Source organism: Chiloscyllium punctatum, chromosome 15 (genome assembly GCF_047496795.1).
Source record: "Chiloscyllium punctatum isolate Juve2018m chromosome 15, sChiPun1.3, whole genome shotgun sequence".
In the NCBI taxonomy this organism is placed as follows: domain Eukaryota; kingdom Metazoa; phylum Chordata; class Chondrichthyes; order Orectolobiformes; family Hemiscylliidae; genus Chiloscyllium; species Chiloscyllium punctatum.
Window position 1 is genome coordinate 53,160,636 of NC_092753.1, and position 17,159 is coordinate 53,177,794.

General features: G+C 39.0%; 1 protein-coding gene across 3 annotated transcripts in view; it reads left to right on the plus strand.

Moving 5' to 3' along the window:
- The window catches only part of usp9 (ubiquitin specific peptidase 9), a 259,627-nt gene that overhangs the window by 57,138 nt on the left and 185,330 nt on the right, over positions 1-17,159 (plus strand). For all 3 annotated transcript variants that reach the window (XM_072585147.1, XM_072585145.1, XM_072585144.1), the window contains 6 exons: positions 4,967-5,218; positions 5,296-5,434; positions 6,134-6,286; positions 12,499-12,603; positions 12,683-12,889; positions 15,480-15,616. In XM_072585147.1, the coding sequence (XP_072441248.1) occupies positions 4,967-5,218; positions 5,296-5,434; positions 6,134-6,286; positions 12,499-12,603; positions 12,683-12,889; positions 15,480-15,616 (993 nt within the window). The remainder of the gene's footprint in view (positions 1-4,966; positions 5,219-5,295; positions 5,435-6,133; positions 6,287-12,498; positions 12,604-12,682; positions 12,890-15,479; positions 15,617-17,159) is intronic.

Below are 17,159 nucleotides of genomic sequence, written 5' to 3' on the forward strand. Positions count from 1 at the left end.
ATAGGAACAGACCTTACAGGAGTGAAATTACAAAATGCTTACGTATCAGGATGGTAGAAATTTGGAATGCTCTCTTGTAAGTGGCAATTGATGCATGATCACTTAAGTTTTAGTTGAGATTTCTAGATTGTTAACTAGAAATACTAAGTGATATGAGACAAAGCGGAGTGTGTAGAATTTGGCTGAAGATCAACCACAATACAACAAAGTGGTGGGACAGACTCAAATAGACTCCTGTTGTTCTTGTGCGAAGAGTGTAGGGCAGATATGTTAGATTGGGAGTGACACAGATGTGTGGATAATACAGATCAGTTTTTGCTTGATGAAGGGCTATAAAAACCTTTGATATGAAATATGAGTGAGAGTAAACTACCTGGCCCCTTGAGAATGCCCTGCCATTGATTGTGGCCGTAACTCCACTTTATTGCCTGTGCTTGCAACTTAATTATCTCAGATTGGAAGCTTGTATTTTTTTTTAAAACAGGCCTTAAAATTCAGTGGCTGCTTCCAAATCTCAGATCTAGGAGGAACTATGTTTGTTTTGAGAAGTCTTGGGGAAAACTATTTTTTAGTTATTTTTAACATGAGTCAGAGAACACTGGCAACCCAAGCCTTCTCTCCATAACTCAGAACCTATATGTCCCAACCTTTCTTTCTTATACTAATAATTTTACACCCTGGGCTCCCCTGTGCTCTATTACTAATTCTTGCACTCTGTGGCAGTTTGTTCCAGGAACCTCAGTTGCTCTTATTCTGAAGCTCTCAGGCAGAAATACCCCAACCCATTATAACCAGTCTCTTGTCATGGATTCCACTGATCAACTGGCTGCCTCATTCCACAGTCCGCAGACCATTTCTTGCAACCACTCTTGTCTGTCCGTGTCACACTTTTCACCTTTGGTACTTCTAAGTCACCCTTTTTGCCATTGTGATGTTCACAGGGCATTGTTTGTTTCCATGCTTCATGTTCTTGCATTCTTTCCAGATTTTGTACGATAGCAGCAGCATCTTTTGGTATTGATGCATCCTAGGATTTCTTTTGTATTGCAGTGCACCTAGTATTCCCCACATTTATTTACAATATCAAATCAGATTGTGGTACTCTTGTGTTTTTCTCCCTCTATTCGGGTGACATGTTGGGTCAGTGGTCAGCATTGCTGCGTCAGAGTCAGGGACTTGGGTTCAATTCCAGCCTTGGGTGACTGTCTCTGTAGAGTTTGTATTTTCTCCCCATTCTGCGTGGGTTTCCTCCGGGTGCTCTAGTTTCCTTCCCGAGTCCAAAGATGTGGAAGTTGGGTGGATTAGGGATGGGAGCTGCAGGCTTATGTGGATATGATAGGGGCTGGGTCTGCGTGGCGTGCTCTTCCAAAGGTCTCTGCAGATTTGATGGGCTAAGTAGCTGCCTCCAGCACTGTAGTGGTGATCTGTGAATCTGTACCCTTCCTTTCCAGGTATTGGTGTATATCTGAATGTTAATATATTTTGTATATTTCCTGAGTTCAAGAAGTCAAGAAATGAAGTCATAGATGGAAACCGAGAAAATAGAAATAGGATATTTAACCTGCCCTGCCACTGGCTATGGTATGGGTGATCTGTTCCAATCCTCAACTCTTCTTTGTCACTAACTCATAGTCCTGAACTCATTGATATTTCAAACCAAAAACCTTTTAGTTATGAGAAATTACACTAATTCACTAATTTTACTTGTCAAACTTTGAGCTGTTCATCCTATTCATGCATTTTCCTTATTGTAATTTCTTTATTTCCAATACTTCTAATACTACTGTAAATAAAACATTTCTGTATGTTTAATAACACTTGTTTGCTGTTCTTTTAGCTCATATGAGAGTCACTGCTTAAAAAGTGCTATTAGCTTTCAATCTTTAAAGCAACTATTTTTCATAATTCTCTCTCCATGTAACATCCCTGACAACACAATTATGCATCCTTATTCTGTGGGAGGAAACTGTACAGTACAGAGTGCTGTGTAGTTTTGTTTGTTTTGAGTAGAGGACAGTACATCTTTGCTAATTCCCACCTGTAGCCCTCCACTAGTTACAGCTATCAGTGTTGGGACATCAAATTGATCTATATCAATGATTTAGATGAGGGGACCAAATATATGGCAGCCAAGTTTGTTGGTGACACCAAAATAGAGGCAAACTGTCGCAAATGAAGCGCAGAGTCTGTAGCGGACTAAATGTATTTTGAGATTGTGGGCAGAAATTTGGAAGATGGAGTATGTGGGAATATATGAATTTATCTACTTTGGTTGGAAGAATAGAAAAAGTGTATTGTTTCAATGGAGAGTGATTTCAGAACTCCGAAGTACAGTGGAATCTGGGCATCCTAGAACATGAATCGCAAGCATAAGTATGCTTTTAGGGCAAGTGATTAGCGAGGCAAGTAGCGGAAAATTTTATGACAGTTATGCAAAGCCTTGCTGAGACTTTGGTGCACTGTATGCATGTTTTGGTTTCCTTATTTAAGTAAAGATTATGTTTGCCTTAAAAGCAGTTCAGAGAAGGCTAAGTTAATGAAGGGCTTACCATGAAAAATTGAGCAAGTAGGGTCTATATAAATTGAAGTTTAAAAGAATTGAGTGATTTTGTTTCTGAATGTAAAGATTCTTCGGGGTCTTGATGAGGTAGATCCTTTGGGCGCTTCCTCTTGTGGGAGGACTAAACTTGGGTGTGCAGTTTAAAAAATAAAATGTCTCCTTTAAAAATAGTTTTGATTTTTTTAAGGGTTGAGAGTATGACTAATTCTTTCCAAGTGGATTTTGGATCGCTGAGTTTTGATTGGGAAGCATGCAGGCAAATGAAAACAATAAACTGACAGCTATGGTAGAACAAGCTCACAGGTTTAAATTTCTTAGTCTTGCTCCTAGATTCTTGGTTTCTCGCTCTCTAAATCCTACTTATTCCTGTTGTTTCTCCCTCTAACTGTGGAATTTTTAGGCTGATAGAACTAAAGTCAATTTACTCCAATTGTTTGCATTTCACAAACCATAAAAAAAAGTCTAAACTGTGAACTAGTCGTGACTCTTGTGTTGCGAACTTAGGTGCCAGACTGACTAGACTCTTGAGGTTGAATTGTTTTGTCTTGAAAGCTGCAACAGACTGTATAATCGTTGTGAAATGGTTTGAGATTTTTTTTTGCCAAAGCAGAATGTAGCTTTTTGTAATAACTTCATGAATGTTTGTGAAACTTGTATGGATGTGAATCTTTTAAAAACATCAGAATATTTTTGTTGCAGAATATGACACATTTCCCTGTGATATTTCAAGGTCAGACAAAATATTGCATGTGATTTTGCAGGAAAAATGCCTAATATCCAGAAAAAGATTCAAAGGATTAAATGGCTGTCATAAAATTTAATTCATGAAGCACGCTACAATTAAGACTTGAATTTTTTAAATGCAGATTTGTCCACATTTGCTTAGGAAAAAAGGCCAAGTGCTGTTATCCATTTCCACTTCCTCAAGAAATTAATAATGCAAATAATAGACGTTAGTGAGTGGCAGGTGGTATTTTGCAATTATTTCTTGGGTAGACAAAGGAAACTTGATCCTCTTTTGATCTTAAAGTACTGTATTGATGTGAGCTAGTGAGCTAACTTTTCTGTGGAACTTCTGACTGGAAACCTGCAGAGACTACTTTGTGGGAAAACACTTTGGGTTCCGTGTCTATTCACTGACTGTACACTTCAGATTGTTTGTTTAAATGGACTTTCAAAAACCACCAAAAACACATTTGAACTTTGAGAATCAAATCAAAAATTCGATTTGATCCTCATTTGCTTGTAAAGTTTTCTGAAAATGTGCTATCTTTGAATTTGGGTTTCTGCACCCATTGAAACTAGTGTGATGAGAAGTGGTTTCCTGGAGTGCAGGCAAAGCTTTGAACATAATTTCCACTAATGACCAGAAAATTCGTTGTAATTTATCTTGCACACTAATTGTTCTTGTATTAACTTGATGCTGTGGGCTGTGCAATTTCAATCTTTGGATAGTTTCTGTTTCGGACTTGAGTATAATTTACTCAATTGTAATGAAAATCATATCGCAATTCATTTCAAGCAATTATTGTTACCCTCCACAAAACTTGTAATCATGCATTTTGATGCTGTACAATGTCAACCTTTCAACCTAAAGAAATATGTACAGTTGAATTGGTGCTCTTTCCGCTTCTTATGCCAACTTGGATAGGTTTGAGAGGAACCACATCTGAATCAGCTGTACAAGAGTAGCCTGCATACAAAGTATCATTAGTTTGATCTGAGAGCAGCCAAATGCTGTCAACCAGATTTTTGGAGTAAGTCTCAGTAGTTTACTCTTTATACCTAACTCCAATGTGTTTTAATTACATTGTGTGAATTTTGTGTATTACCTCCTGTGGGTAGGAAGTGCCTTTATAAAAATGTAGTTCACCCTCTGTGCAAAGTCTCCTGTTTCATTATATTTAATTCTGAATTAGACTTGACACAATTTTGCAGTGTTGATTCTTCATCTTGTGTTGTTTTTGTTTTACTACCAAATCAAACAAACTGACATGTGGCTCACAAAGAGCCTTTCCTGCACAGTAGAACCGAAAAGTCTAATAAGCAGAAGTCATATCTTTGTTCATAACTTGTAAAGGAATTGTGCTTTAAATGTTATACATCGGCATGTTCAGATATGTTATGACACACTTCTTGAGCAGGTGGGACTTGACCCCAAGCCTTTTGGCTCAGAGGTAGGAATTATGCCTGAATGCAGCAAGTGCAAACTGGACATGGATGTAAGCTAATTAACATAGCTGAGAATGTGTGCTGATTTGGTTACTTACTGATTACTGATGCATTAAACTTCATTGACATGCAAATTAAGTTTTTTTTTTGTTTAAGCGTTTTAATTTTGTATGAAGACATTGTTTAATAACATAAAAACAAGGATGCTAATACCATTTTTTAAATTCTCTGCAGACCTTTTGGACAGTGTTATGAATTTCTTACCTTGCACACAGTGAAGAAATACTTCCTTCCTATAATTGAAATGGTTCCACAGTTTCTAGAAAATCTGACGGATGAGGAGCTGAAAAAAGAAGCGAAGAATGAAGCCAAAAATGATGCATTATCTATGATAATAAAATCACTGAAAAACTTAGCTTCACGGGTTCCTGGGCAAGAGGAAACTGTCAAAAATTTAGAAATATTTAGGCTAAAAATGATACTAAGGTAATTTTACTAGAAGATTTAAATTTTTATTGCAGATTTGGTTTTTTGTTATTGTAACTTAACTCTATCTTTAATAGGTTGTTACAAATTTCATCTTTTAATGGAAAAATGAATGCACTAAATGAAGTTAACAAGGTGATTTCCAGTGTCTCTTATTATACTCATCGCCATGGCAGTCCCGAAGAAGAAGAATGGTTGACAGCGGAGAGAATGGCAGTAAGTAGTAAGGTTTACTTTTGTATCAGAGTGGAAAATGTGTAGTCTAATGTTTCATTGTTCAAACATCTTCAGTGTCTTCTCATCAATTTGTCTTCATAGTTTAATGTGTTCTGTTTGAATTAGATATTGAACTTTGGAAATGACAAATGTCTTTTTAGAATTTAGAATCTAACGTGGAGAAGTCTGCATACCAGAACAATATGTAATAAATGTAATGGTGCGCATATGGATTTGCAAGTTAGAGAAATAAAAACGTTTGATAGCATGCATTTTTTTTTCTTTGTCAATTAATTGCCAGTGTATTTAATGAAAAGTTGTTCAGAGCTAAACCCTGCAATCAACAGCTGTCTTTATTTGTTTCACACGCTGGTACTTTTCCCACATCTGTGCTCAACTTGCATCATCTTAATGCCGTATGCTGCATAAATGTTCTCTGTTGCAATTTTGTTATCTGCTATCTCAGAAATGTGATGAACTGGTTTCTCTCCCTACTTTGAGACCTGAGTGATGAACAATTTTGTTTTAGCGTTCAGAATATGTTGAAAGTTAGAAAATGATTGACCATTGTTCCTAAGATTTTTCAGTTTGTAAAACAAATTTCCATAAAATCTGAAACATTTTTTGGTTTTTTTAAAGGATTGTCATTGGTATTTTGTGTATTTGACAATGAGCCTCATTTCTGTGAATTATTTGTAGGAGTGGATTCAACAAAACAACATCTTGTCGATTGTATTACGTGACAGTCTACATCAGCCACAATATGTTGAGAAACTAGAGAAAATACTTCGCTTTGTCATTAAAGAAAAAGCACTCACCCTCCAAGATCTCGACAACATTTGGGCCGCACAGGTGAGGAAATAAAGAACAGTGTTCAGTCCAGTCATGTATGATTTTTAGTTTTGTTTAAAGATGCATTAGACTCATCGAAGAACAATTCTAAATTGCTTGCACTCGGATGTTTAATGCTGGCGAAAAATAAATTATGCTTAGCTTTGAAATCTGCATGGACAAAACTGTTTTCAAGTGGTGAAATTTATCCTCCGTATTTGTATGCATGAGCCATGCTACATGTAAGTATCACAAATGTTACATTTTGCATAAAATAAGCTAGAAATGTTCATTGTCCTAGTTTCCAGCCTTTTAGGCAGTCATACATTCCTTTAGGAAAATAAATAACCATCTGGAGCTGGAGATTGTCAGGATGGAGGAGGGTAAGAAGAAGCTGTGCATAGTTGGCAGCTTGCTCACAGCAGCTGGGATCGAGATAGGTGTGACCAGTACACTTTGGAGGGAAGAGGGACTAGTCGTAGTGGGCCCATTGAAGGTATGGAAGGAGAAGTAGGGGACAATGGTACCAGTGCAGTTGATGGCAGAGGGTTTGTGGAGAGTGGTGAAGACAGAGGCTGGTATTTTGGAGGCACTGGGGGTTGGAATAGTGGCAGTGCCTCTCCAGAAGTAGAAGGCTGTGTTCAAGTTCTTTAATTAGAGTTCTTATGGTTTTGTCAACTCGAGCTGCAGTGGCTTTCTCTTGTAAGGAAGTTCTTCAGACTTTCCTACTTTAAGGAAGCCATAGTCACTTGACTTGGCATCACAATTTGTGTGATCATGTGTCTGTGAAGCAGTTGGGACATTCAACCTGATAAAAGCATTATATAAATATGAATCATTGTAATTTAAGTTTGTTTTTATAATCAAATTAGTATGTGGGATCCAATACTTTCCTTGGCAAGTCAGCAATATTCTAAAACCCTCCTAAGCTTAACTTTGTAATAGATCAGAAAGGATGAAATTACCTTTGGCTTTTTTTTTCACACCAGGTTTCCAATAACACTGTAAACAAATATTCCAAAGTTCATAATCCAACTGGAAAATGAGCAAAAACCTATCAAATAAACTCAGATTTTAGGTTGTGTCCACTTATAGATTTAAAATTTATGCTGAAATCTTGACTTTAGGAGCCTGTGCAATAAAGTTTGGTATTACATATGAGAGACTTTTATTTGTTAAGCAAGTAAAAACCACAAATTAGTTTGGAATTTTCAGGAGGCTGAAGTGCGATGATTGCTTCCATGATATGACATGGCAGGGGGGGGAAATAACAAAATATGTTGCCCACTTGTTCAAACCATACAAATGCAACTGAAATTTAAAATCATAACAATGTTGGCCAGGGGTTAAAATTTTTTTTGATATTCTCAGAAGCTACTTGTTGGTTTGCAGGCAGGCTTCTTTTCTGTTCTTACTAATCCTTTATTAGGTGGTATAGTACATGATATCATCACATTTTCTATTTGTGTTGACTCTTTCATTAGTGTTTACTTGGTTATGATATCAAAGACAACAAATAATAAACTTGGAATCTCGATTTTACATAAAAATTGTGAACAAAAACCATTCTGTTCTCAAATGTAAACTTTTAACTACTAGACAGAAGCACAAATACAAATGATCTCAGATCTCCACCTCTTGTAAAAAAAAAATTAATTGCAGTCTATTTATATTTCGCATTCTTTAATTTTCAGCTAAATTCCAGTTTCTCCCTGAATATGCCTGAGTGCTGACAAACGTATCATAATACTGGATTAGTGGTGCTGGAAGAGCACAGCAGTTCAGGCGCTGCTCGTTGGATGCTGCCTGAACTGCTGTGCTCTTCCAGCACCACTAATCCAGTATTTGCTTTCCAGCATCTGCAGTCATTGTTCTTAACTCAAACGTATCATAATATTCACTTAGAATGGTCTAACAGTGGAACACTATGGCACAATTACGCATGACCAAGATTATCATGAGATAATGAATTGTTTAACTGACATTTTGCATTTGAGACTTTTAACCCTTTACTGAACTCACGGACTCTACTTCCTCCACACTGTACTTTGTGCATTGGAGTTTGATCTCTGCAGAAATATAGACATGAATAGTAATATACCAGCTGCCTAAAGTATTTTTAATAAATGTTTGGAATCTGTAGACCACCTGGAGTTGTAATCCAGTTACTGCATTTTGGTTTAACAAAAATCTTCTGAATTCAACATTTTATATTAAATGGAAGAGTGTATCAGAATGCCCTGGAGGGAGTGGTCCCCCTGAAATGCTGACAAAGGGAGGGGGATATGTCTGGATGTGGTGTCCTGTTAGAGGTGATAGAAATGGCAGCTTTTATTGACGAGATTGAATGAAGTACAGGTAAATTAATGCTTCATCTGTAAAGCATATCCTGGGATCCTTAGATGGTGATTAAGTAAAGAGTTAAACAGGCAGCTGCTACAATGTGATTGCATGAGAAGGTGCTTTATGGAATGAGGAGCTAGAGTAGTGATTTACCTGTACTGCTTGCCATCTAGTCCTCCTTTCCCAACCTTGCAGCACCCTCACGGCACCTTCCCACGTAATCTCAGATCCATCTAGTCGACTGTATTCACTGTTCAGTGTGGTCTCCCCCACTTAAGGAACTGCAACATAGACTGAGTTGCTGCTTGGAAGAACACCAACAGTCTGCCACTGAAATACCATCGTGTTTCCACAGCAACATTTCTGTTGCAGGTCTGCTGCGGCATACCAGCGAACCTCTGCACAAACTTGAAGAACAGCATCTTATTTTCTGCTTGGGGACTTTGTAGTCTCTGGGACTCAACATTGCATGCAATATCTGATTCATCTTGTTCTGACATGGGTTGTTTTTTGCACCGCCAACCTATTTTAAAGTTTAAAAATCGCACCAGATTGTACTCCAAAAGGTTTATTTGAAAACACTAGCTTTCGGAGCATTGCTCCTGCATCGGGTGTTTAGAGACAGGAGACATCAGACACAAGTTAAAAGATCAAAGGGTCATACAACTGATGTGGAAGCATAACATTTACGATTTTTATCGGAGATTTATGTTTACATACTGTTGAGATGTGCGTGTGCCGGTTGTATTGGTGGCTCAGTGGTTAGCAGTGCCGCCTCTCAGCACCATGGACCCAGGTTTGATTCTGGCCTCTTGACTGTGTGTGGAGTTTGCACATTTTCCCAGTGTCTGCGTGGGTTTCCTCCGGGTGCTCCGGTTTCCTCCCACAGTCCAAAGATGTGCAGGTCAGGTGAATTGGCCATCTTAAATTGCCCGTAGTATAGGTAAGGGGTAGATGTAGGGGTATGGGTGGGTTGCGCTTCGGCGGGGCGGTGTGGACTTGTTGGGCCGAAGGGCCTGTTTCCACACTGTAAGTAATCTCATCTAAAAACAGGTGATCCCACCATACTATACACACTCTTAACACAAGCGTGCTTGTACTCCCCTTGCTGCTTGCGCATGCTCCTGCTTGCACTCACTCTCATATTCCCTCTCACTCTGTCAACCACCATACAAATATGTGTCTATGGGGTGAATTTGCACTTGGAGATTTGTATTTGCAGGTACATTCAATTTGTTTCAAAAAGTGCACAATTTGTCGATAGTGTGGCATTTTATAAAAGCCTGCTTTGAAAATAAAAATAGTCTGACTCCAGGATGAGACAGAGAAATTGTAAACAAGGCCTTGCACCTAAAATGCATTGTCTGACCTGAGATGTCACCTCTTGAATACGTTGATAAAACCTTTAGTTTTCTGAGGGCAGTGACTTGAAAGAAATTCTGGGATTTGCATTTTAATCAATTGAACTCTACATCGCCTTTCTAACTGATTAAAGAATTAACAGGAAGGAGTCAGCCATTTTGTATTTTCAATACATTTGCCTCAGTTGTATGACCCTTTCGATCTATCTTATAAATTCTGTGACTGCCTCCTTTCTCACTACACCCGATGAAGGAGCAATGCTCCAAACGCAAGTGTTTTTAAATAAATCTGTTGGACTATAACCTGGTGTTGTGATGTTTGATCTTGCCCAGCCCTGTCCAACACCAGCACCTCCACATCAAATCTATTTTCATTCACTTAGGCGCCTATTATGACATTAAATGGTTTGCTTTCAGCACAGGTAAACTATTGTCTCCTACCCTTAGCTATCAGTGTCATGGAATTGTACGGCACAGAAACAGATCCTTCAGTTCAACTCATCTATTCCGATGCGAGAGCCTAAATTAATCTAGTCCACTCTGCCAGCACCTAGCCCATATCCCTCCAAGCCCTTCCTATTCATGGACCCATCCAGATGCCTTTTAAATGTTGTAATTGTACCAACCTCCACCACTTTCTCTGGCAGCTCTTTCCATACACTCACCACCCTCTGTGAAAATGTTGCCCCTCAAGTTCATTTTAAATCTTTTCTCCCTCACCTTAAACCTATGCCATCTTTTGTTGGAAAAGACCATGTCTATTTATCCTATTCATGCCCCTTGTGATGTTATAAACCTCTATAAAAGTCACCCTTCTGCCTTCAAAACTAGAGAGAAAATAGCCCCAGCTTATTTGGTGTCAATCTGTCAAATCCTTGTAAATCTTTTCAGAACCCTTTCCAAGTTCAACATCTTTCCTGTAGCAGGGAGACCAAAATTGAATGTAATATTCCAACAGTGGCCTAATCAATGTCCCGTGGAGCCACAACATGACCTCCCAACTTGTATACTCAATACTCTGACCAGTAAAGGAAAGCATACTAAGCACCGCGTTCACTATCCTGTCTGTGTGGGACTCTACTTTCAAGGAACTATGAACCTGCACTGCAAGGTCTCTTTGGACAACACTCCCTAGGATCTTACCATTAACTGTATAAGTCCTACCCTGATTTGCCATACCAAAATGCAACCCGTCATATTTATCTCAACAAAACTCCATCTGCCAGTCTTTGGCCCATTTGATCAAGGTTTTGTTGTACTGAGATAACTTTCACTGTCCGCTATATCACCAATTTCATTGTCATCTGCAAACCTAGTAACCATTCCTACTACATTGACATACAAATCATACAAGTAAATGACGAAAAGCAGTGGGTGCAGCACAGATCCTTCCAACACACCACTGGTCATGAGTCTGCAGACTGAAAAAGAACCCTCCACTACCATCCTCTGTCTTTTACCTTCAAGCCAATTTTGTATCCAAACGACTAGCTCCCCCTTGGTTGCCTGTGATCTAAACTTGCTAGAACCAATTTACCAAACAGACCCATGCCGAGTGCCTTGTTGAAGTCCATATAGATCAGGTCCACCACTGCTCTAATCAAACATCATGGTCCCTGCTCCAGAAAAAAATTCAGTCAAGTTAGTGAGACACAAATGTCCACGCGCAGTCATGTTGACTATCCCTAATCAGTCCTTGCCTTTCCAAATACATGTGAATCCTGTCCCTCCAAATCTCTTCCACTGACCTCAGGCTCACCAATCTACAGTTACCTGGCTTTTCCTTACAACCTTTCTCAAATAATGTCATGACATCAACCACCCTCTAGTCTTCCAGCACCTCATCTGTGAATATCAGTGATATAAGTATCTCAGCAAAGAGCCCACCAGTTATTTCCCTGGTTCAGATCTCCAGCTTTTGCAGTTCTTTGTTTTATTTGTTATGCCTTTACAATATCTCATGTTGCCCGAACAAATGTTCTGTGGCTGGAGAGGTACTTTATAGAAGCGTTGTTGCTTCTATTATAGAAAACAGCAACCAATAAAAAAAACAGATAATTGACCACTTTATTTATTGCTCGTCACAAGAAATAATTTTGGCCAAGCTATCACTGAACTCCAGCACTGTTTTTTGAAATGAATCATTCAGGTTCATCTGAAATGCAGCATCTTTGACAATGTGAGATCTTTTACATAGTACTATGTATGTGCTAAGATCTGCAGAGTGGGTGTAGAATTCATGATCTCTTGACCTGAGTGAGAATATCACCACTGAAAGGCTGCGCTAATATTAATAGAGTTAACAGAATATTGCTGTTACCTGCTCCAAATGTTTTGCTTGTTAGTAGTTTGAAGTTAGTGATGTTTGTACAATTTTCTATTTTGCTTCAAGTTCTGTTGCTAAGTTTTCTGGTGGAGAAAATGTATCATATCTGGAAGAATTGGTGTTTTTTTAAAAGATTTGATTCTTCAAAGAATCTTGCACTACTGGAATTTTTGATGTTGATCGATATATACTTTTTTCTCCAGGCTGGTAAACATGAAGCAATTGTGAAGAATGTCCATGACCTCCTTGCAAAATTGGCTTGGGATTTTTCTCCAGAACAGCTTGATCACCTTTTTGATTGCTTTAAGGTAAAATTATTTTATGCTTAAAGAATTTGGTCAAAATGATCAATTACATATTCATTTTCTGTCCAAAATTTTAATTTAGGCAAGTTGGACAAATGCAAGTAAAAAGCAACGTGAAAAGCTGTTAGAGTTGATTCGTCGCCTTGCTGAGGATGACAAAGATGGTGTGATGGCACACAAAGTGTTGAACCTCCTGTGGAATTTAGCACACAGTGATGATGTCCCTGTTGACATCATGGACCAGGCTTTAAGTGCGCACATCAAAATCCTTGATTATAGCTGTTCTCAGGTAAGTGCATTGTGTTAAAGAAGACACGATAAACTTTTACATGGCTGATCCCAAGGCATTCTGTTGCAGTACATTTTTAATTGAGGTGTATATGGTAAATTCAAAGCTCAATAAATTATTTATGAACATTGCTCCCCACCCCCAAATGCTCCTATGTCCCTCTTTAAATTGAGCCCTTCATGTTACCCCTCCTGGTTCCTCTGACCAAAATGTAATGCTTCATATTTCTCTGCATTAAATTTCATTTGCTTATCCGCTCACTCCTTTTAAATTCTTTCGTTCTCCTCACCAATCACAATCTGAACCAATTTTGAAATCGTTAACCACAATTTGCTTTTATCAAATCTGTGCTAATTTTTCTTTATGTAACAGTCCAATTCACTGTTAATCTTGTCCTGGATTTTCATAACTATATTCAATCCAACCACCAAGATTAAACTAAGTTGCCAATATTTACTGTACTTGTCCGTACATTACCTACAAATGTGTAACCTCCTTATAATGCTGCAGTCATGTGATACCTGGATTGAAGGGGGTTGGAACCTTATGCCCAGTGTCGTTGTTTCTTCCTTTTACTTTCGTTGGTTTCCTCTATACCTGGACCTGGTCCTTAAGCTTAATTACCATGAACTTTTCTAACGTGCACCTTTCTCAATTTTTCCCACATCCAGTATCTCAACTAACTTTTATGATTTTGGCAATGTTCCTCAATAAAGATCAATGCTGAATACTCATTTACTGTTGCAACCATGTTCTCCCTTCCCAGGTGTAATTTCCTATTTTAGTCTGCCATCAGTTCCAGAGATCCTTATACTGCTTTGTTACTACTTAAGTGCTTACGTCAGATCCCAGTTTCTTTTGATTTTTTTTGTTGTCAGTTTCCTATTTTTCCCTCTAAACTTTTGTGTTTCTGCTATAAACCTGACACCTCTCCTATTGAACTTCTTTGCTTCATCCTGCTATCTGTTTTGGCATCCAGTGGGTTTGGGCTTTGTTCTGGTTTTTCACTTTATGGCCAAGTATCTCAACAGTACCTGAATTGTCATCTCCTTTAAAGTCAGTCAAATACTCAATGATAATTTTGTTGGCAAACATTTTACTTCCAATTCATGCAAGAAAGGTTCATGCTTGCTGCAGAAAGATCAATCCCTCTGCAATTTATTAGTTTTGTTGTGATTTGCTCCACCCTGTTTTTGGTTACTGTCCGAAAGCACATGATAGTTGATCGTCTTCATTGCCTGGGACCAGATCCACCTCCCTCCCCTTCCTGGACCTCTGTCTCCATTTCCAGTGACTGACTGAACACAGACATCTACTTCAAACCCACTGACTCCCACAGGACCTGGACTACACCACCTCCCACGCCCCCTGCAAAAACATGATTCTTTACGGCCACTCCTCTGCTCTATCTGCTTCCAGGAGGAGCAATTCCACTCCAGAATATCCCAGATGGCTTTGTATTTCAAGAACTGCAATTTCTGCTCCGACGTGATGAATAATGCCTTCCAGTGCATCTCCTCCACGACCCCCCCCCCAGTCCTCAGCACCCAACCCATGAATAACTGGATACAGTGCATTATCCTCTGCCATTTCTGCCACATGCAGTCAGACTCTGCTTTTCCTCCCCACCCTGATCTGCATTCTGCAGAAATCATTCCCTCTGTGGCTCTCTCATTAGGTCCACGACCCCAACAACCCACCCTCCACTCTCAGCATCCTCCCTTGTCAACAAGAGGCGTAAAACCTGTGCCATCACTTTACCCCTCAGTTCTGCCCAAGGCCCCACAGGATCTTTTCACATCTGGCACAGGTTTTCCTTCACATCCAAACACCTCACTACTCTGTCCGTTGCTCTTGATGTGGTCTCTTGTACATTGGGGAGGCAAGTTGCTAACTCACAACACATCAGGGAACATTTTTGGGGGACACTCACCAAACAACCCACCGTTCTGTGGCCAACCACTTCAAACCCCCTCACTCCACCATGCACGTCCTGGGCTGCCTACATTGCCAAATCCAAGTCACCTGATGACTGGAGGAAGAACACCTCATCTTCTGCCTTGGGACCCTGCAACCACACAACATCAACATCAACTTTACCATTTTCCTTCTCTCCCCTCTCCCAACCTCATCCCAGATCCAGCCATCTAAATCGGCACGCCTTCCTGAACTGCCCAACCCCTCCATCTTCCTTTTGACCTATTCGCTTCAACCTCCCACTATCACCCTCTTCCCCCATCTGTATCTATCGATCGATCGATCGATCTATCTATCCCAGCTAACACCCCTCCTGCAACACTCTCCTATTTAACTCTCAGCTCGTGGACCCAGCACTGATCCTTGTGTACATCTCCTCTTCCTTAACTGTAACCAAGTAGACAGTCTCCTGTCCCTCTGTTTCCAGCACTGTAATATTCTTCTCAATCACTGCCTTGTCGACTTTTCCCATCTTTGCTGAACTTTGCATTCAGGAATGTTAATGCCTGGTCCTGCCCACATTTAAGCGAAATTTGTGTAATTGTCAAGGTATTAAATTCCCCTCTGGCTGTTGTGCTTGGAATGTTACTAATGTCAATTTCAATTCAAATAGGACCGAGACACTCAAAAGATCCAGTGGATAGATCGTTTTGTGGAGGAACTACGTACCAATGATAAATGGGTCATTCCTGCTTTGAAACAAATTAGGGAAATCTGTAGCCTATTTGGAGAAGCACCACAGAATTTAAGGTAAGACGAAAGACTGTTCAGAATCCTGAGATGTGGGCATTTTCTAAAACATGATGTGCAAATAACTATTTCAAACGATTATCATTTTTTGGATTTAGTTGCACATAGTACTTTATACTCATTCTTGAAAATAAATTTATACTTCAAGTTGTGTTTGTATATGTGGTGTCTAATGGAAATTTAGACAATCTAGGTCTGCTTTTAGCTATCAGGAAATGATCTTTTGAAGGTAAAGCTATGTTTATGATGCTCGAAGTTGGAGTACATGGCATTTTTTTCATAATACAGCAGAATACCAAGTAAGTTTTAGTGAAGCAGTGATCCTTTTCCTGCCGTTTAAATAAAATCACATAGCAAGCAGAAGGCATTAAGGGCAACTGTACTGATCAAATTCGATATCTGGCTCTGGTAGGGGTGCAGATGTAATAAAGATGCTGGAGGGTAAACAAATTATTGGCATAAAGGTAATTGGCAACTTGAATTGTAGATTTGATCAAAGAAGTTGTCTTTGAGTTATTGTACAGATGTGTTTAAGTCGCTTGACATTTAGAACAGCAATATCATCTTTAATAGCAATGCAGTATGTGAGGTCCACTTTGCTCTTTTAATTACCCCTTCAGTGCCTCTCATTTTGACTACACTAAACCGGGCTTGATTTCCCAGACTAGTGAGATTTTGAGCATTTAGTACCCCCTCAGTCCTCCAATGAATTTACTTTCATTGTTAAAAGTTTTTGTCATGCCCATCCCATTAATTGTGCACCTCATACCACAACAGTCTCCGAACATCTTGAGGTTTACTACCAGATTCTACCTCAAAGCATCTCTTATTGATGTCAATGTTGCTAACTGATGTAATTCTAAGCTGAATTACAAGGTTTGTGGGTTCAATCCCCAAAAGACATGAGTGCACAATATTCTCATACTGAGGAAAAACTGGGCAGCCGAAGGAGCCATCTCTGATAAGATGTTTAGCCAGTTTCTTGGACAGAGGTGAAGGATCCCACAAAAATATTTCAGCAAGAGCAAAGTGATCTCCCAGTGTCCCAGCAAATATTTATCCTTTAAACAAAAGTAAAGATTGATAATTTATCTTGTCGTCTATGGAAGCAAATGGTGTGTACCTTGCTATGTAGAAAATGTGGCAGTGAATGGGGCAATATTTTCTAAGTACTTAATTAGTTGACATGCTCTTTATGGTGTCTGCAGATTGTGAAAGGTGCTTCATACTTTATAATGTTTTGTAGTGTCAATATAGGCCTGGAATAAGTTGCTGAATCCCTCCATGGAACTCTGATATTACAAACATTTAATGGAAACACACACCTCATTAAAAGGTGGCAAAAGTTGGTCAAAACTGAAGTCTATATATGTATACACTGATTAGAAATTGAAGTACTGGTGAAGAACAAGTTTTACGATATTTAAATGGAAAACAGAACAGGTCCAGGGAACTATTCAGAATTTTGTGAATATTGGAGGTCGCTAAGATATTGAAATCTTTACTGAAAGATGATAGTTGAACCCCTTGCTGTGTTTTCATT